Source organism: Eumetopias jubatus, unplaced genomic scaffold (genome assembly GCF_037043125.1).
Source record: "Eumetopias jubatus isolate StellerSeaLion01/CBP00866 unplaced genomic scaffold, mEumJub1_p1.0 scaffold_1, whole genome shotgun sequence".
NCBI lineage: Eukaryota > Metazoa > Chordata > Mammalia > Carnivora > Otariidae > Eumetopias > Eumetopias jubatus.
Window position 1 is genome coordinate 65,733,404 of NW_028274807.1, and position 17,637 is coordinate 65,751,040.

General features: G+C 37.5%; 1 protein-coding gene and 1 pseudogene across 4 annotated transcripts in view; both read left to right on the forward strand.

Annotated features, from left to right (window-relative positions):
- The window catches only part of STXBP5L (syntaxin binding protein 5L), a 402,589-nt gene that overhangs the window by 371,320 nt on the left and 13,632 nt on the right, over positions 1–17,637 (forward strand). For all 4 annotated transcript variants that reach the window (XM_088028262.1, XM_088028202.1, XM_028110658.2 and 1 more), the window contains 2 exons: positions 9,577–9,747; positions 13,751–13,990. In XM_088028262.1, the coding sequence (XP_087884388.1) occupies positions 9,577–9,747; positions 13,751–13,990 (411 nt within the window). The remainder of the gene's footprint in view (positions 1–9,576; positions 9,748–13,750; positions 13,991–17,637) is intronic.
- LOC114214806 (L-threonine 3-dehydrogenase, mitochondrial pseudogene) lies at positions 10,332–11,452 on the forward strand (annotated as a pseudogene).

Sequence of the window (17,637 nt, forward strand, 5' to 3'; positions counted from 1 at the left end):
TTTTTAGAATTTTCATCTTTACAGTTGTATTCCATCCATTCATCGTATTAACCCTTATTTTTCTACATATATAAGTTTTTCTTTCCTTAAAATTTTGGGAGGCACTTTCTTCTAACAGACCAAAATACGCCCAAAATCTAGTGTGTGGCACTGATCTATGCACCAGCCTGATCATACTTGATCATATTCTGTTTTGTTTTTATCTTTATCTTTTTCTTTTTTTTTCTTTCTTCTTTCTTTCCCTTTCTTTTCCCCCGGTTTCAGGTCTCTTCTGATTGTTTGGTGTATATTTTTCTGGGATCGTTGTTATGCTCTTAGCATTTTGTCATCTATTCTCCTCTGGACAAAATGACAAGATGGAAAAAATCACCTCAAAAAAAAGAACAGTACCAACTGCCAGGGACCTAATCAATACAGACATTAGTAAGATGTTGGAACTAGAGTTCAGAATGACGATTTTAAAGATACTAGCTGGGCTTGAAAAAAGCATGGAAGTTATTAGAGAAACCCTTTCTGGAGAAATAAAGGAACTAAAATCTAACCAAGTCAAAATCAAAAAGACTATTAATGAGGTGCAATAAAAAATGGAGGCTCTAACTGCTAGGATAAATGAGGCAGAAGAGAGAATTAGTGATATAGAATACCAAATGATGGAAAATAAAGAAGCTGAGAAAAAGAGAGATAAACAACTACTGGATCACGAGGGCAGAATTCAAGAGATAAGTGATACCATAAGATGAAACAATATTAGAATAATTGGAATCCCAGAAGAAGAAGAAAGAGAGAGGGGCAGAAGGTATATTGGAGCAAATTATAGCAGAGAACTTCCCTAATTTGGGGAAGGAAATGGGCATCAAAATCCAGGAGGCACAGAGAACCCCCCTCAAAAATCAATAAAAATAGGTTAACACCCCGACATCTAATAGTAAAACTTACGAGTCTCAGAGACAAAGAGAAAATCCTGAAAGCAGCTCGGGAGAAGAGATCTGTAACCTAGTGGTAGAAACATTAGATTGGCAACAGACCTATCCACAGAGACCTGGCAGGCCAGAAAGGACTGGCATGATATATTCAGAGCACTAAATGAGAAAAATATGCAGCCAAGAATACTACATCCAGCTAGGCTGTCATTGAAAATAGAAGGAGAGATAAAAAACTTCCAGGACAAACAAAAACTAAAGGAATTTGCAAACACAAAACCAGCCCTATAAGAAATATTGAAAGGGGTCCTCTAAGCAAAGAGAGAGCCTGAAAGCAACATAGACCAGAAAAGAACACAGACAATATACACTAACAGTCACCTTACAGGCAATACAATGGCACTAAATTCATATCTTTCAATAGGTACCCTGAATGTAAATGGGCTAAATGCCCCAATCAAAAGACACAGGGTATCAGATTGAATTAAAAAACAAGGTCCATTGATATGCTGTCTGCAAGAGACTCATTTTAGACCCAAAGACACCCCCAGATTGAAGGTGAGGGGGTGGAAAATGATTTACCATGCTAATGGACACCAAAAGAGAGCTAGGGTTGCAATCGTTATATTCAGACAAATTAGATTTTAAACCAAAGACTATAATAAGAGATGAGGAAGGACACTATATCATATGTAAAGGGTCTATCCAACAAGAAGATCTAACAATTGTAAATATCTATGCCCCTAACATGGGGGTAGCCAATTAATAATAAAAGCAAACAAACACATCGACAACAATACAATAATAGTGGGGGACTTTAACATAAAAATCAACAAGGAAATAAAGACTTTAAATGACACACTGGACCTAATGGACTTCACAGATATACTCAGAACATTCCATCCCAAAGCAACAGAATACACATTCTTCTCTAGTGCCCATGGAATATTCTCCAGAATAGATCACATCCTAGGTCACAAAGCAGGTCTCAACTAGTACCAAAAGATTGGGATCATTCCCTGCATATTTTCAGACCCCAATGCTTTGAAACTAGAACTCAATCACAAGAGGAAAGTCAGAAAGAACTCAAATACATGCAGGCTAAAGATCATCCTACTAAAGAATAAATGGGTTAACCAGGAAATTAAAGAAGAATTTAAAAAGTTCATGGAAACAAATGAAAATGAAAAAAACAATTGTTCAAAATCTTTGGAATGCAGCAAAGGCAGTCCTAAGAGGAAAGTATATAGCAATAGAAGCCTTTCTCAAGAAACAAGAAAGGTCTCAAATACACAACCTGACCCTACACCTAAAGGAGCTGGAGAAAGAACAGCAAATAAAGCCTAAGCCCAGGAGGAGAAGAGAAATAATAAAGATCAGAGCAGAAATCAATGAAATAGAAACCAAAAGAACAGTAGAACAGATCAACGAAACTAGGAGCTTGTTCTTTGAAAGAATTAATAAGATTGATAAACCCCTGGCCAGACTTATCAAAAAGAAAAGAGAAAGGACTGAAATAAATAAAATCATGAATGAAAGAGGAGCAATCACAATGAACACCAGAGAAATACAAACAATTATAAGAACATATTATGAGAACTATATGCCTGCAAATTAGATAATCTGGAAGAAATGGATGCATTCCTAGAGATGTATCAACTACCAAAACTGAACCAGGAAGAAATAGAAAACCTGAACAGACCTGTAACCACTAAGGAAATTGAAGCAGTTATCAAAAATCTCCCAACAAACAAAAGCCCAGGGCCAGATGGCTTTCCAGGGGAATTCTACCAAACATTTCAAGAAGAATTAATACCTATTCCACTGAAACTGTTCCAAAAAAAAATAGAAATGGAAGGAAAACTTCCAAACTCGTTTTATGAGGCCACCATTACCTTGATCCCAAAATAGACAAAGACCCCATCAAAAAGAATTACAGACCATTATCCTTGATGAACACAGATGCAAAAATTCTCACCAAAATACTAGCCAATAGGATCCAACAGTACATTAAGAGGATTATTCACCACAACCAAGTGAGATTTATCCCTGGGCTGCAAGGTTGGTTCAACATCTGTAAATATATCAATGTGATACAATACATTAATAAAAGAAAGAACAAGAACCATATGATCCTCTCAATAGATGCAGAAAAAGCATTTGACAAAATACAGCATCCTTTCTTGATCAAAACTCTTCAGAGTATAGGGATAGAGGGTACATACCTCAATATCATAAAAGCTATCTATGAAAAACCCACAGCGAATATCATTCTCAATGGGGAAAAACTGAGAGCTTTCCCCCTAAGGTCAGGAACATGGCAGGGATGTCCACTATCACCACTGCTATTCAACATAGTATTAGAAGTCCTAGCCACAGCAATCAGACAGCAAAAAGAAATAAAAGGCATCTGAATTGGCAAAGAAGAAGTCAAACTCTCACTCTTTGCAGATGTTATGATACTTTATGTGGAAAACCCAAAAGACTCCACCCCAAAACTGCTAGAACTCATACAGGAGTTCAGTAAAGTGGCAGGATATAAAATCAATGCACAGATATGGCATTCCTATACACCAACAAGACAGAAGAAAGAGAAATTAAGGAGTTGATCCCATTTACAATTGCACCCAAAACCATAAGATACCTAGGAATAAGTCTAACCAAAGAGGCAAAGAATCTGTACTCAGAAAACTATAAAATACTCATGAAAGAAATTGAGGAAGACACAAAGAAATGGAAAAACGTTCCATGCTCATGGATTGGAAGAACAAATATTGTGAAGATGTCAATGCTACCTAGAGCAATCTACACATTTAATGCAATCCCTATCAAAATACCATCAACTTTTTTCAAAGAACTGGAACAAATAGTCCTAAAATTTGTATGGAAACAGAAAAGACCCTGAATAGACAGGGGAATGTTGAAAAGGAAAAGCAAAGCTGGTGGCACCACAATTCCGGTCTTCAAGCTCTATTACAAAGCTGTCATCATCAAGACAGTATGGTACTGGCACAAAAACAGACACATAGATCAATGGAACAGAATAGAGAGCCCAAAAATGGACCCTCAACTCTATGGTCAACTCATCTTTGACAAAGCAGGAAAGACCGTCCAATGGTAAAAAGACAGTCTCTTCAACAAATGGTGTTGGGAAAACTGGACAGCCACATGCAGAAGAATGAAACTGGACCATTTCCTTACACCACACACGAAAATAGACTCAAAATGGATGAAAGACCTAAATGTGAGACAGGAGTCCATCAAAATCCTTGAGGAGAACACAGGCAGCAACCTCTTCGACCTCAGCTGCAGCAACTTCTTCCCAGAAACATCGCCAAAGGCAAGGGAAGCAAGGGCAAAAATGAACTATTGGGACTTCATCAAGATAAAAAGCTTTTGCACAGTAAAAGAAACAGTGCACAAAACCAAAAGACAACCGACAGAATGGGAGAAAATATTTGCAAATGACATATCAGATAAAGGGCTAGTATCCAAAATCTATAAAGAACTTATCAAACTCAACACCCAAAGAATAATCCAATCAAGAAATGGGCAGAAGACATGAACAGACATTTTTCCAAAGAAGATATCCAAATCGCTAACAGACACATGAAAAAGTGCTCAACATCACTTGGCATCAGGGAAATCCAAATCAAAACCTCAATGAGATACCACCTCACACCAGTCAGAATGGCTAAAATTAACAAGTCAGGAAATGACAGATGTTGGCAAGGATACAGAGAAAGAGGAATCCTCCTACACTGTTGGTGGGAATGCAAGCTGGTGCAACCACTCTGGAAAACAGTATGGAGGTTCCTCAAAAAGTTGAAAATAGAGCTACCATATGACCCAGCAGTTGCACTACTGGGTATTTACCCCAAAGATACAAATGTAGGGATCCGAAGGGGTACGTGCACCCTGATGTTTATAGCAGCAAGGTCCACAATAGCCAAACTACGGAGAGAGCCAAGATGTCCATTGACAGATGAATGGATAAAGAAGATGTGGTATATATATACAATGGAATAGTATGCAGCCATCAAAAGGAATGAAATCTTGCCATTTACAATGATGTGGATGGAACTGGAGGGTATTATGCTGAGTGAAATAAGTCAATCAGAGAAAGACATGTATCATATTATCTCACTGATATGAGGAATTCTTAATCTCAGGAAACAAACTGAGGGTTTTTGGAGTGTTGGGGGGTGGGAGGGATGGGGTGGCTGGGTGATAGACATTGGGGACGGTATGTGCTATGGTGAGCGCTGTGAATTGTGTAAGACTGTTGAATCACAGACCTGTACATCTGAAATAAATAATACATTGTATGTTAAAAAAAAAAAAAGATAGCAGGAAGGGAAAAATGAAGGGGGTGAAATCAGAGGGGAGACCGTCCACGAAAGACTATGGACTCTGAGAAACAAACTGAGAGTTCTAGAGGGGAAGGGGGGTGTGTTAGCCTGGTGATGGGTATTAAAGAGGGCACATATTGAATGGAGCACTGGGTGTTATACACAATGAATCATGGAACACTACATCAAAAACTAATGATGTAATGTATGGTGATTAACATAACATACTAAAAAAAAATGGGCAGAGGGACTGAATAGACACTTTTCCAAAGACACATACAAATGGTGAACAGTTACATGAAAATGTGCTCAACATCACTAATCATCAGACAAATGCAAATCAAAACCACAATGAGCTATCACTCATACCTGTTACAGTGGTTATCATCAAAAAGAAATTACAAGTGTTAAGGAAGGTGTGAAGAAAAGGGATCCCTTATGTACTGTTGGTAGGAATGTAAATTGCTTCAGCCATTATGGAAAACAATATGGAGGTGTGTAGCCACATTTCTGTAGACTCTCAGCCAAATGTGGGTGATGACCCAGCAAGAACAAAGGAATGACCCAAAGACAGTGACTGAGACCTAGGTTTATTGGGGGAACTTAAGTACAGGGAGTCCAGGAGTGGCCAACTGAACAAAGCATCTGCAGCTAGAAAGTAAATGCAGCAAACTTTTATAGTGTAGCAATTATCCTAGCAATTCTCTGTAGCTTTGCCCCTCCTTGCATGGCAAATGTTCCAAAGAGATAAAAGCCCACCACCTGGACATTCTGCATTACCAAGGAGATACTCTAGGTTGGCCAACCCTGGAACCCTTGACCTGGAATGCTGAACAACTAATTTTCTACCTATCTTGCTTGTGGAAAATAACAGAGAAGATGCACGGGATCTATACATTCTCAAGATAATGATTAACAGGGGCATTCAGGGTGTGCTTCTACAAACCAGCTATCTGGCCCTTAATATGCAGGAGGTTCCTCAAAAATTAAAAATAGAACTACCATGTAATCTAACAACCTCACTTCTGGGTATATATTCAAAAGAAACGAAACAGTATATTGAAGGACTGTCTGCATTCTTATGTTCATTTCAGCATTCATGATAGCGAAAATAGGGAAACAATGTTAAGTTGTCTTGTCAGTGGATGAATGGATAAAGATGTGGTATATATATATATACACAATGGAATATTATTCAGCTATGAGAAAAATGGAAATCCTGCCATTTGCAAAAACATGAATGAAGGCATTGCGTGAAGTAAACTAAGCCAAAAGATAAATACTGCATGGTATCACTTATATGTAGAATCTTTTTAAAAAGTAAAATAAAAGTTATACAAACAGAATAGAAAAGTGGTAGCCAGGAGCTGGGGAGTAGGAAAAATAGGGAAAGGTTTGTAAAAGGGTACAAACTTTCAGCTATGAGTAAGTTCTGGGAATCTAATGTAAAACATGATGACTATCATTGATAACATTGTAATGTGTAATTGAAATTTGCTAAGAGAGACTTTAAATGTTCTCACCAAAAAATAAATAAATATGTGAACTGATAGGCATGTTAATTAATTAGATGTTGGGAATCCTTTCCCAATCTATATCAAATCATCATGATGTACACTTTAAGTATGTTACAATTTTATATGTCAATTATACCTCATTGAAGCTGAAATTTTAAAAATGGTTATTGAAAGTTAAAACATTCTATTCATCACTGACAAAGCCTTAGGCAATGTTTTCAGTAAGAGATTATTTTCCCTAAAACTGTAAAGTTGGTCCCAAGTAGTTTTAAACATCTACTTTTAAATGAACAAATTATAAGTTAAACTTGAATAAATGGGTAATTTTGGAGAAATGAAGAGAAAGAAGCTCTTTGAAACTTCGGATTTCAGAAACTAAACATTAAACTCAAGGTATATAAACCTGTGCTCATTCAAAGCACTTTTAGCTTTGACAACAAAATCATAACTATAAAAATTTTGCTATAGAAGAATCAAATTAAAACTGGAGATGAAAATTAAGCTGATCAAGGGGAAGTCTGTGATTCAGTACAACCTGGTCTTCAGCTTAAAATTCTTCAAAAAAAAAAAAAATCCTAAAAATAAGAGCTTAAAAATCTCAAAATGTCAGCAAAAAGAGAACAAGAATAGTCAAAAACACTAAAATGAAGACAAATTAAAAATTACATGAACCTCAGTTTTGGTGATTATGATGGCAGAGATGTCCTGCTGTACCTGGCCAGCAAAAGCACAGCTTGTAATATCTAATTCCAGCATCATCAATGCTGAGCCACTAACAGTGGTTCTTTACTAAAATAGTAACTACAGTGTGGTTGGGCAGTTTTGGCCTGCAAAGCTTCTGAGTATACCTGCCAGGTTCTCCTTGAGGTTTTGAGTGGCCTAATATCCTTCCATAAATTCTTTTCCTGCTAAAACAAATTAATCAAGCAAACCAACATTAAGTCAATTAACAAACCAACGTGTCCTCCAACCAAGGTAATCATGCCTGATGAAGGGGGAACTTTTCCTAACAGATGTGTGCAGAAGGGGGCTTATTTTTGCAATTTGTACCCAATTTTTCTTCTTCTTTTTTTTTTTTTTATCTCAAGTAGGCTCCATGCCCAGCATGGAGCCCAATGTAGGGCTTGTACTCACGACCCTGAGATCAAGACCTGAGCTGAAATTGAGTCAGATGCTTAACTGACTGGGCCACAAAAGTTGCCATTTTTTAATTCACTCTAAGTCTTTGTTAGTGCCAGCTGTTGTTCTCAGCGTTTTCCTATTTTTCAGACTACATTTGATAGTGCAGAAGGGATAGAGCTCTTGACTTCAGCTTCCCCATGACTAACTCATTAAGGAATATTTCTGCCTTTCCATCTGGGAATCCTGAGAATCCCAAGACCTGTGTTAATATGGAAGATGACTGGACCCAAAAATCATAGATCTCAATGTGCATTACACAGGCCACTCCTAAACTCTACTAAATATGTCTTCAAAATTGCTTTCCCTTACCAAATACTTTAGCTGGCCCTGTGGCCCATACAGACACTAAGTGAGAAAATCTGGATCCAAATTCTGCCTCCATGAATACTATTTATACAATATTAGACAATTTTCCAAACCTTTTTCCTGAGCTTCAGTTTTCTCAACTGCAAAATCAGGATAATAAAGCATCTACCTTGCAGGGCTGTTGTGAAGATTAAATGGGTAATGTGTATGAAGTGCCTGGTATTTAAATATTTAATAAATATGTTAACTTTCCTTTTTAAAAAATAGCAAAACACACTAATGCATATGAATGGTGAAACATAATTGGATTGTCATCCTTGCAAAAGGAAACCCAGGAAATTGGCAATTTTTTTTCAAACTCTACAATGCAAAAAGGCTATAATGGAGTAAACACTTAGTACCATATGGACATTAAACAGGATTTTTTCCATTTAACTCTATTGTCCTTTGAATGACCAAAGTACATTTTTAAATGTACTCTGAATATTACAGAACTATGAGACATTTTTTCAAATATTATATATTAGCATTTAAAAAAGATCTATTTTTGGTGGCATTATTTCCAAGTTTTTAAGTTCTATCAAAACAGAGATAAATTCATAAGCTAGCTCTAAATAAATAGTACTATTTGTCTTAGACATGAGCAGTTTAAATAGTCTGAAACAAGAATGACACTAATAATTTTTGTTCAGAATTTACCATATACCAAGAAGTGTTCTGGCATGTGACATGAATTATCACAAAAACTCCATGAGGTAGATAATATTCCCAACTTATAGAAAAGGAAACTAAAATATGAAGACTTCAGTAATTTGTACAACTTGTAAATGGTAGAATTGGGATTTGAGCCCAGGCAGTCTGGCTCTAGAATCAATATTCTTAAGTACTATTTGTAACTGCACAGTAAGAGGCTTCCATTCTATATTTTAAACTCCAAGCACTTGAGGTACTTCCAAAACTTATATAAATAGGTGTATATTTAAATTATGCAAAAGAAAGTCGAATACTATAACCTATTTTGTAATGCCATTAAATGGTATAATGCTTAATGGGGATATAGAATAAATTTTAAGCTATGTTAATTAACCACATTAAAAATGAACTTATATGTAATAAAAATCTTATGAAATTTTGGCTAACTACTGAAAATGTGACTAATCTTAAAATAGCAAGGGCTTAGCCATCTTTCTATGGTTTAAAAAAAAAGGAAGTCTCACGCTTCATTAATCTACATATTTGGGTTCCTTTATATGAAGATTTAATTATGATATTTATGCTGCCTTCTTCCTCTTGATACAGATCATGTAAATGGACACTGCACAAGTCCAACCTCTCAGAGTTGCAGTTCTGGAAAACGTCTGTCAAGTGCTGATGTTTCAAAAGTAAATCGCTGGGGTCCTGGAAGACCACCATTTCGGAAAGCACAATCAGCTGCTTGCATGGAAATTTCTTTACCAGTCACAACAGAAGGTAAGTTAAACATACACATTTTTGTGGATACAATTAAAATTTGATATGCCATGATAATGGGAGCTAGAGGACAAGGGATGTAGGTCTTGGTGTAAAAGATACTTTAAAACCACGGTCAATTCTAGGCAATAAGTGACTGAGAGCCTGGTCAAGCTGTGGCCATGACTCCAAAGCATTTCTCACTATACCTCCTCCTTCATCTCTAAAACCAGAATGGCTGTGCTTATTGGCACATCCTCTGTACGAGGGGAGACCTATACCTTAATCAGTTCTCTACACTCCCAGCAGCAATTGAGAGTTTCCTTCCATCTCAGTGGTAAGCCTTTTAGTGCCTCTATCAGTAGATAGTTATTTAATGTCTTGCAACCCTCATTTCCTCAACTGTCAAGTGAGTATGACCAAGAAAAAGGCAAGATCTTAAGTTCTAAAGTTTGCAATCTTCGTATGTTTTTAAAAGGAAGTGCTGTGGCTCGGGTTTCCACTGGCGGCGCTGGGATCCCGGGCCACGTGCTGCTCCAGCTCCGGTTCCCGCGCCGCAGCGCAGCATCTCTGCGCGCCTCAGTCGGAAGGGTACTCGCGGAGAAATGCCGGTTGCTAGGCTGCTGCGGCAGGTCGCGGGCCAGATGCTGGGGAGCCCAGCCTGTGGCTGCTGGATAGCTACCCCGCCGCTCCAGTTTCTGGGCACCTCCCCTCGGCAGATTCCAGCAGACGCCAACTTCCACTCTGCCCTTTTCTCTGAAACAGACCAGCCACGCATCCTAATTACAGGGGGTCTTGGCCAGCTTGGAGTGGGGCTTGCTAACCTTTTGAGGAAACGATTTGGGAAGGACAATGTGATTTTGTCTGACATAAGGAAACCCCCTGATCACATCTTCCACAGCGGCCCGTTTATTTATTCCGACATTCTGGATTACAAAATCTTCGGGAGATCGTGGTAAACAACCGCATCACCTGGTTGTTTCATTATAGTGCTTTGCTCAGTGCAGTTGGGGAAGCAAACATATCCTTGGCCAGAGCCATAAATATCACCGGATTGCATAACATCCTGGATGTCGAAGCAGAGCACAGTTTGCGATTGTTTGTGCCTAGCACAATCGGAGCTTTTGGACCTACTTCTCCCTGGAATCCAACTCCCGATCTCTGTGTTCAGAGACCCAGGATGATCTACGGGGTGTCCAAAGTCCACGCCGAGCTCATGGGAGAATATTATCATTACCGGTACGGGTTAGATTTTCGGTGCTTGAGATATCCTGGAATCATTTCGGCAGACTCACAGCCTGGGGGAGGAACAACTGACTATGCGGTCCAGATCTTCCACGATGCCCTGAAGAATGGCAAATTTGAGCACAACCTGAAACCCAGCACAAGGCTCCCAATGATATATATTGATGACTGCCTCAGGGCCACTCTGGATGTCATGGAGGCCCCGGCAGAGTCCCTCTCCATGAGGACCTACAACATCAATGCCATGAGCTTCACCCCTGAGGACCTGGCCCAGGAGGTTCTCAAGCATGTACCAGAATTCCAGATCACGTACAACATGGATTCTGTTCGACAGGCCATAGCGGATATTTGGCCAATGAACTTTGATGACAGCAATGCTCGGAAGGACTGGGGGTGGAAACACGACTTTGATCTTCCAGAGTTGGTGACGACGATGTTGAACTTTCATGGTTCTGATACTAGAGTTGCCCAGGTTAACTGAGGGAATCGGAAGGGAGAGCTCGTGTGTCCTGGACCGCTGTCAAGGGAAAAGCGTAACGACCCTGAGGAACCTCAATTATCTGGAATGGAAGGATGAATTGGATGAGATTTTGGCAGCTCATACTGAACTGCCAGGTTGGAGAATCATGTTGGCTTTTGCATTTTCAAAATGCTGTAGGTTTGGTGGTAGGACTTCTAAACTTTGCTGTTTGTCTAAACTTGCCCAAACACACATATCACAGAATGAAGACCTCAGTCAGAATAGTTGCCATTTCCTTAATTCAGATGAATTGACCATTTTGGGGAAGGTGGACGTATGTGATGTTTGTTGTGAATTAAATTTAATTTAAATATCAAAAAAAAAAGGAAGTGCTGTGCTTCCTTTAAAAGGAATGGCTGTGCTTATTGGCACATCCTCTGTATGAGGGGGAGACCTATGCCTTAATCAGTTCTCTACACTCCCAGCAGCAATTGAGAGTTTCCTTCCATCTCAGTGGTAAGCCTTTTAGTGCCTCTATCAGTAGATAGTTATTTAATGTCTTGCAACCCTCATTTCCTCAACTGTCAAGTGAGTATGACCAAGAAAAAGGCAAGATCTTAAGTTCTGAAGTTTTCAATCTTCATGTTTTTAAAAGGAAGGATTAATTGCATGTTTATGGAATGAGTGTTGGAACAGGGATTAAAGTATAAGAGCTAGAAGGCCAGAAATTTTTAGAGAGGGAGAAAAAAAAGGAATCTTGTAACTTAGTTGCTACAGTCTTGCTGGCAAAGAACTTTGGGGAAAGATATAGGAAAAAATAATCTTAGAAGATTTTCTATAGTAATTCTATTCTATAAAGTAATTCCCCATTTACCACTCCTCAAAAACTTTTTAGTAATGATCTATATTTAAAAATTTAAATTTAAAAAATTTTTTAAATTACAAAAAATTTAAAAGTTTAGTATTATACCATACTAAATCTGGTTCATGGATGTGCAGATAATGAGATTATTTCTCTCACAGGTGTATGAGTAACAAACTTGAATGTTGATGAACCATGAATGGAAAAACTTCAAAAGCATATTAGCTAGGAATGTTATAATAGAAGCAAAATGTAAAGGTTATAGAAGTAGCACTCTTAATCACTGGGTTGAGTTGAGAATTTTGAGTTTTAGACATTTCTGCCTCTAACTTCTCCTGGATTCTGGGTTAATTGCTTAACTATGTCTTTGTCTCCAAATCTATAAAACTGTATAGATTATATCCAAGCTCCCTCTCATCTCTAAATTCTATTACAAATAATTATTTTTACAAACTTGTTGAGGGATAGAAAAGGGATTAGGAATACTATATTTTGCTTTTTAGAAAAAGAAGAGTCTAAGGAACTTATATTTAGTCTCTTTTTATAAAAATGAGTCACACTTGTACCCATCAAGAAAGAAAAGGAGTGAATGCAGTAGAAAAAAGAATATGAGGAACTTGAACTCTGGAGCAATTATAAGAACAAAACATTCCAGTAGTATTTAACTGAGGGAGGAGTTCTTTTATGCTTATTGGAGTGTGCACATGTTTAAGTGTTGATGAGCAGAAAAACTTGAAACCATCCTACTTCCTTTAGGTGGGCTGAAGCCCTCTCAGATTACTATTAACAACGAGATGGTCCTGTGTACAGCTTCTTATTTGGTTCTAGGTAAAGTTAGAACTGGATTTGGATTCAAGTTGGTAACCTGAAAGTAGTTCAGGAATATAGCATTTGCTCTTTGGCCTTGGTAAATACTCCAATTTTTACAATTGTAGTTACTCCAAATATAGCAAAACCAAAAATTATGTCAGTTAGGGAAATGTATTCACCAAGAACATTTGTGACCTTTCAGTTAAGTAGCCATAATGTTGTCAGTAGGTGGAAATTGCCAAGAAATCATTAAGACTATTTTCAACAATTGAGAGATAGAAGGGAACCATAATTAAAATGGTACCAGAAATTCTTGTAACCTTGACTACTCACACTAAATTTTTTTTTTCCAGACCAGAAAATTTCAACTAATTTGTGAGGTAATGTAGGGAGAAAAACCTGGTGAACTGGAACTCTGGAGACTCAACTTCTAGTTCCAGCTCTGCCAAAGTTTATGATTTACATTTCTGGACTTCAATCTCTTCATTATCAAAATAAGCTGATGAACTGGACAAACAGTCTTCCAGATCAGTTAACAAGGAATCAAATTCTACTTCCCCTTCAAAATTTTGTTTTTCATGTACTAAGTCTGACTTTACTTGTTATGGAAATACACTGACAATTTTTGTTTTTCTGAATTTCTATAGAAAGCCGAGAAAATTCCTATAATCGTTCTAGAAGCTCTAGCATCTCCAGTATTGACAAAGATTCGAAAGAAGCAATTACAGCACTATACTTCATGGAGTCCTTTGCTCGGAAAAATGACCCTAAGGTGTCCCCTTGTTTGTTTGTTGGAACTAGTCTGGGAATGGTTTTAATCATCTCCCTGAACTTACCTTCAGCAGATGAACAAAGATTTACAGAGCCAGTCATGGTATTGCCAAGTGGTAAGGAATTTTATTTCTCAATTGCTACTTTTTAACATTTAGATATAAGATAAGGTATAACATTAATTTATACTGATCTGGAATAAAGTCTTAAGTATTCTGTATACTGGAAACTATTGAAAATTTCATAAATTGTATACTATCCCAATATTTGTCATACAGCAACTTACCATTCCTTAGGATAAAATAATACAATTATTTCTATGGTAGTAAACTGTGGAACTGCCCACCTAAACAATGCCTTGGGAAAAAGATTTCTGAAAAGCACTAAGGAAAACCTTGATGCAAAAGTTGAAGTATTTAATGAGTTGAATTATTTCTCCAAAATTCCGTGCCAGATCAGAGCCTATGAGTGTTTTTTTATCATCCCTGAAGAACTCAGAACAATTAATCTAAAAGCAGTCTGACCTGACATAGCTTTCTAAAGTCCTTGGTAAGCTTCCCATCTTGTTTCAAAGGCATGCCACACAATTTCTTTCCTTTTTATCCTAGAGCCTAAAGAATTTAACATAAGTTATGAGTATTTTGCTGAAGCATATGTTGTATTCTCTTGAATTATCTTTCTTTCCTTCCAAAGAAGAGATGAGTGTGATTCCTCATGCAATTCCTTTGAATATTTTAAAATTTGTTCTTCTCAATAACTTTTACTTTGTATTTCCAGTGTATGATGTTTTTCAGATAGTTTTTAAGTAACAAAAATAAAGAATTTTATTAATATATAGGATAAGGAATTTTATTTTAAAAGAATGCATATATATAGACTGCTAGGTTAGAGTTATATTTTGTTAACTGGTGTGCTAAATTCTTGTAGATTTTTACTTATTGTAGGTGGAATAGTCAGCTCTCTACTAGTGTGGCAAATTTAGATAAATGTGTGTGTGTGTGTGTGTGTGTGTGTGTGTTAAACAACTGAAACTGATCTTCTCATACTTCTGGAGACTAGAGGACCAAGATTAAGGTGTCAGCAGGTCTAGTTTCTTCTGAGGCATCTGTCCTTGGCTTGTAGATAGCCACCTTTACCATGTCTTCCCATGGCTGTCCTTCTGTATGCATGTACCTGTGGTGTCTTCCTGTGTACCCTAATCTCTTCTTAAACACCAGTCAGTTTGGATTGGCCCACTCTAACAACCTCCTTTTAACTTAATCATCTCTTTATAGGCTCTACTTTAAATGTAGTACTAGTATTTTTAAAAGTTAATCTCTTAGGGTCACTTTATTTTAATTGTAAACATACTTCATGATGAGAAAATATCTTTTACTACATTCGTAATTTTAAGGAAATATGCACAATTCTCTTACAGTGGTTGAATTAGAGCCAGATCAGTGAGGTCATAATGAATTATTAAACACTAATTCAATCCACTATTTAACTCAATAAGTTATTATCCATATTGGACACCTAATATGTGCCAGGCATTCCTTACAAGTTTAAAGGTGAAAATCTAACTCCTGTGTACACAAGTTTACAACTGTAAGTGGAAGACAATTTTCTAAGAGATAGTCTAACAAATATGGTTTTCTATGTCTAGAAATAAACAGATCTAGAACTAATTTAACAGATCTCTCAATATTATGGGAAAGTCCTTTACCGTTCTTAACAAACATAGACTAAAAATGATGGCAAAATACAAAATAAGTAGAGACTTAATAATGTGGTGTCTGGTTAGTTAATATTTGCAAAGCTTTTCCTTGACTATTTAAAGATACATAATGGGAACCTGTCTTCTCCAATTTTCTGTCATTATTCTCCAGTTCTTTCAAGACTTTAGCTCACCAGTTGTAACAATGTACCACACTAATACAACATGTTAATAATAAAGGACAAAGGGAGCATATGGGAATTCTGTACTCAATTTTCTGTAACCCTAAAACTGCTCTTTTAAAAAAAGTATTTTTTAAGAGCTACATAAAAGAGTTAACTATGAAGCTAGGTTCAGATGTGTTTTATAAATAACCATGGAAAGGAGGGAAAGCCTAGTTGGAAGATCGTTAAGAGACTACAGTGAACAATAATTATGCGTATAAACTGAACGACCTATAAGAAATGGATAAATTTCTAGAAACATACAACCTACCAAGACTGAATCATGAAGAAATAAAAAGTCTGAACAGATCTATAATTAACAAGGGGATTGAATCAGCAATCAAAAGCCACTCAACACAGAAAAGCCCATTTCTCCTTTTTAAGGAAACCTTTCACATTAATTTACTGTGGTTGTCTTGACAACAAATTCAATGATATGAAAATTTGAAGTACACTAAATCATTGAATTTTCCCATTGAGAATGGAAAAGTACCTAAAGATTATCCATTCCCCGTAGTTATCCCTTTAGTCTGTATCAGAATCACTTGGAGGGTTTGTTACAACACAGATTATTGCCCACCCCCCCCACCCCCCCACCCCCCCCCACCCCCCCCCCCCCCCCGCCCCAAGGATTTCCCATTCAGTAGGTCTGGGGTGGAGTCTGAGGATTTGCATTTTTAACAAGCTCCCAGGTGATTCTACAAAAGCAACTTTACATGTTGGGATGGAAAAAACTACAATTCTTGGCTCCTGTTTAGGGAAAAACCCAGTGCTTTCTCCTTCTGTGTTTGTCCTGTGTACCTCTTCTACTTTCACACTACTTCCACACTCACAACACTTCCGACACCAGATGCGTGGAGGTTTTTCCCCATAGCAAGCAATTCTTTGCAACGCCAGCTGGATGTCCCACAATTTAACTCAATTCTGACACTATCTGGAAATAACTATCAGATCCCACAGGTTCAGGGCTCAGTTCCACAAAACTGCCCTCTCTCCTTCCTTTAGACACCAGTCGCAAGTCTAGTTTATCACCTGTGCTTCTGACCCATTGGCTATAAATCTGAGGTTCCCACAACCCCCTCCTTGGGTTCAATTAATTTGCTAGAGTGGCACACTGAACTCAGGAAAATTGTTTACTTACCGTTTGCCTGCTTATTATTAAAATTTACAGATGAACATCCAGATGGAAGAGATGAGTAGGGAAAAGAACACAGAGCTTCCAAGCCTTCTCCAGGAGCATTACTCTCCCTGCACCTCCACCTATTCACCAACCCTTTTGAGTTTTTATGGAGGCTTCATTAATTACATAGAAATGATTGACTAAATCATTGACTCCTGGTGATTGAATTCAATCTCCAGCCCCCACCCCTTCCTTGCCCCGCGGTGGGAAAGAAGTGGGACTAAAAGTCTCAACCTCTAATCACATTGTTGGTTCCTCAGGCAACCAGCCCCCATCCTTGGGTGAGGTCCAAAAGTCACCTCATTAACATAATAAAAGACACTGTGTTGCCCTCTCATTTAGAAATTCCAAGGGTTTTAGGAGCTCTGTGTCAGACACAGAATATAAATCACAGTATTACACATGAAAATTCAGTTTAATCACAATTCTGCTTAAATTTAATTCTACCTACTTTATTTCTATGCCTGTGTAGTTGAACATGGCTAGAGAAAAATATCTAAACACAATAAATAGTCTCATTTTGAAATAAATCATTAATAACTTCAACTAGGCTCCTATGCTGCTGGGTGATTATATTTACTATATTTCCCTAGTCCTCTCTCCCATGCTCTTGAACAATTATATTTCTCCACTCTCCTCAAACCTCCAATACCTCCTTTGCTC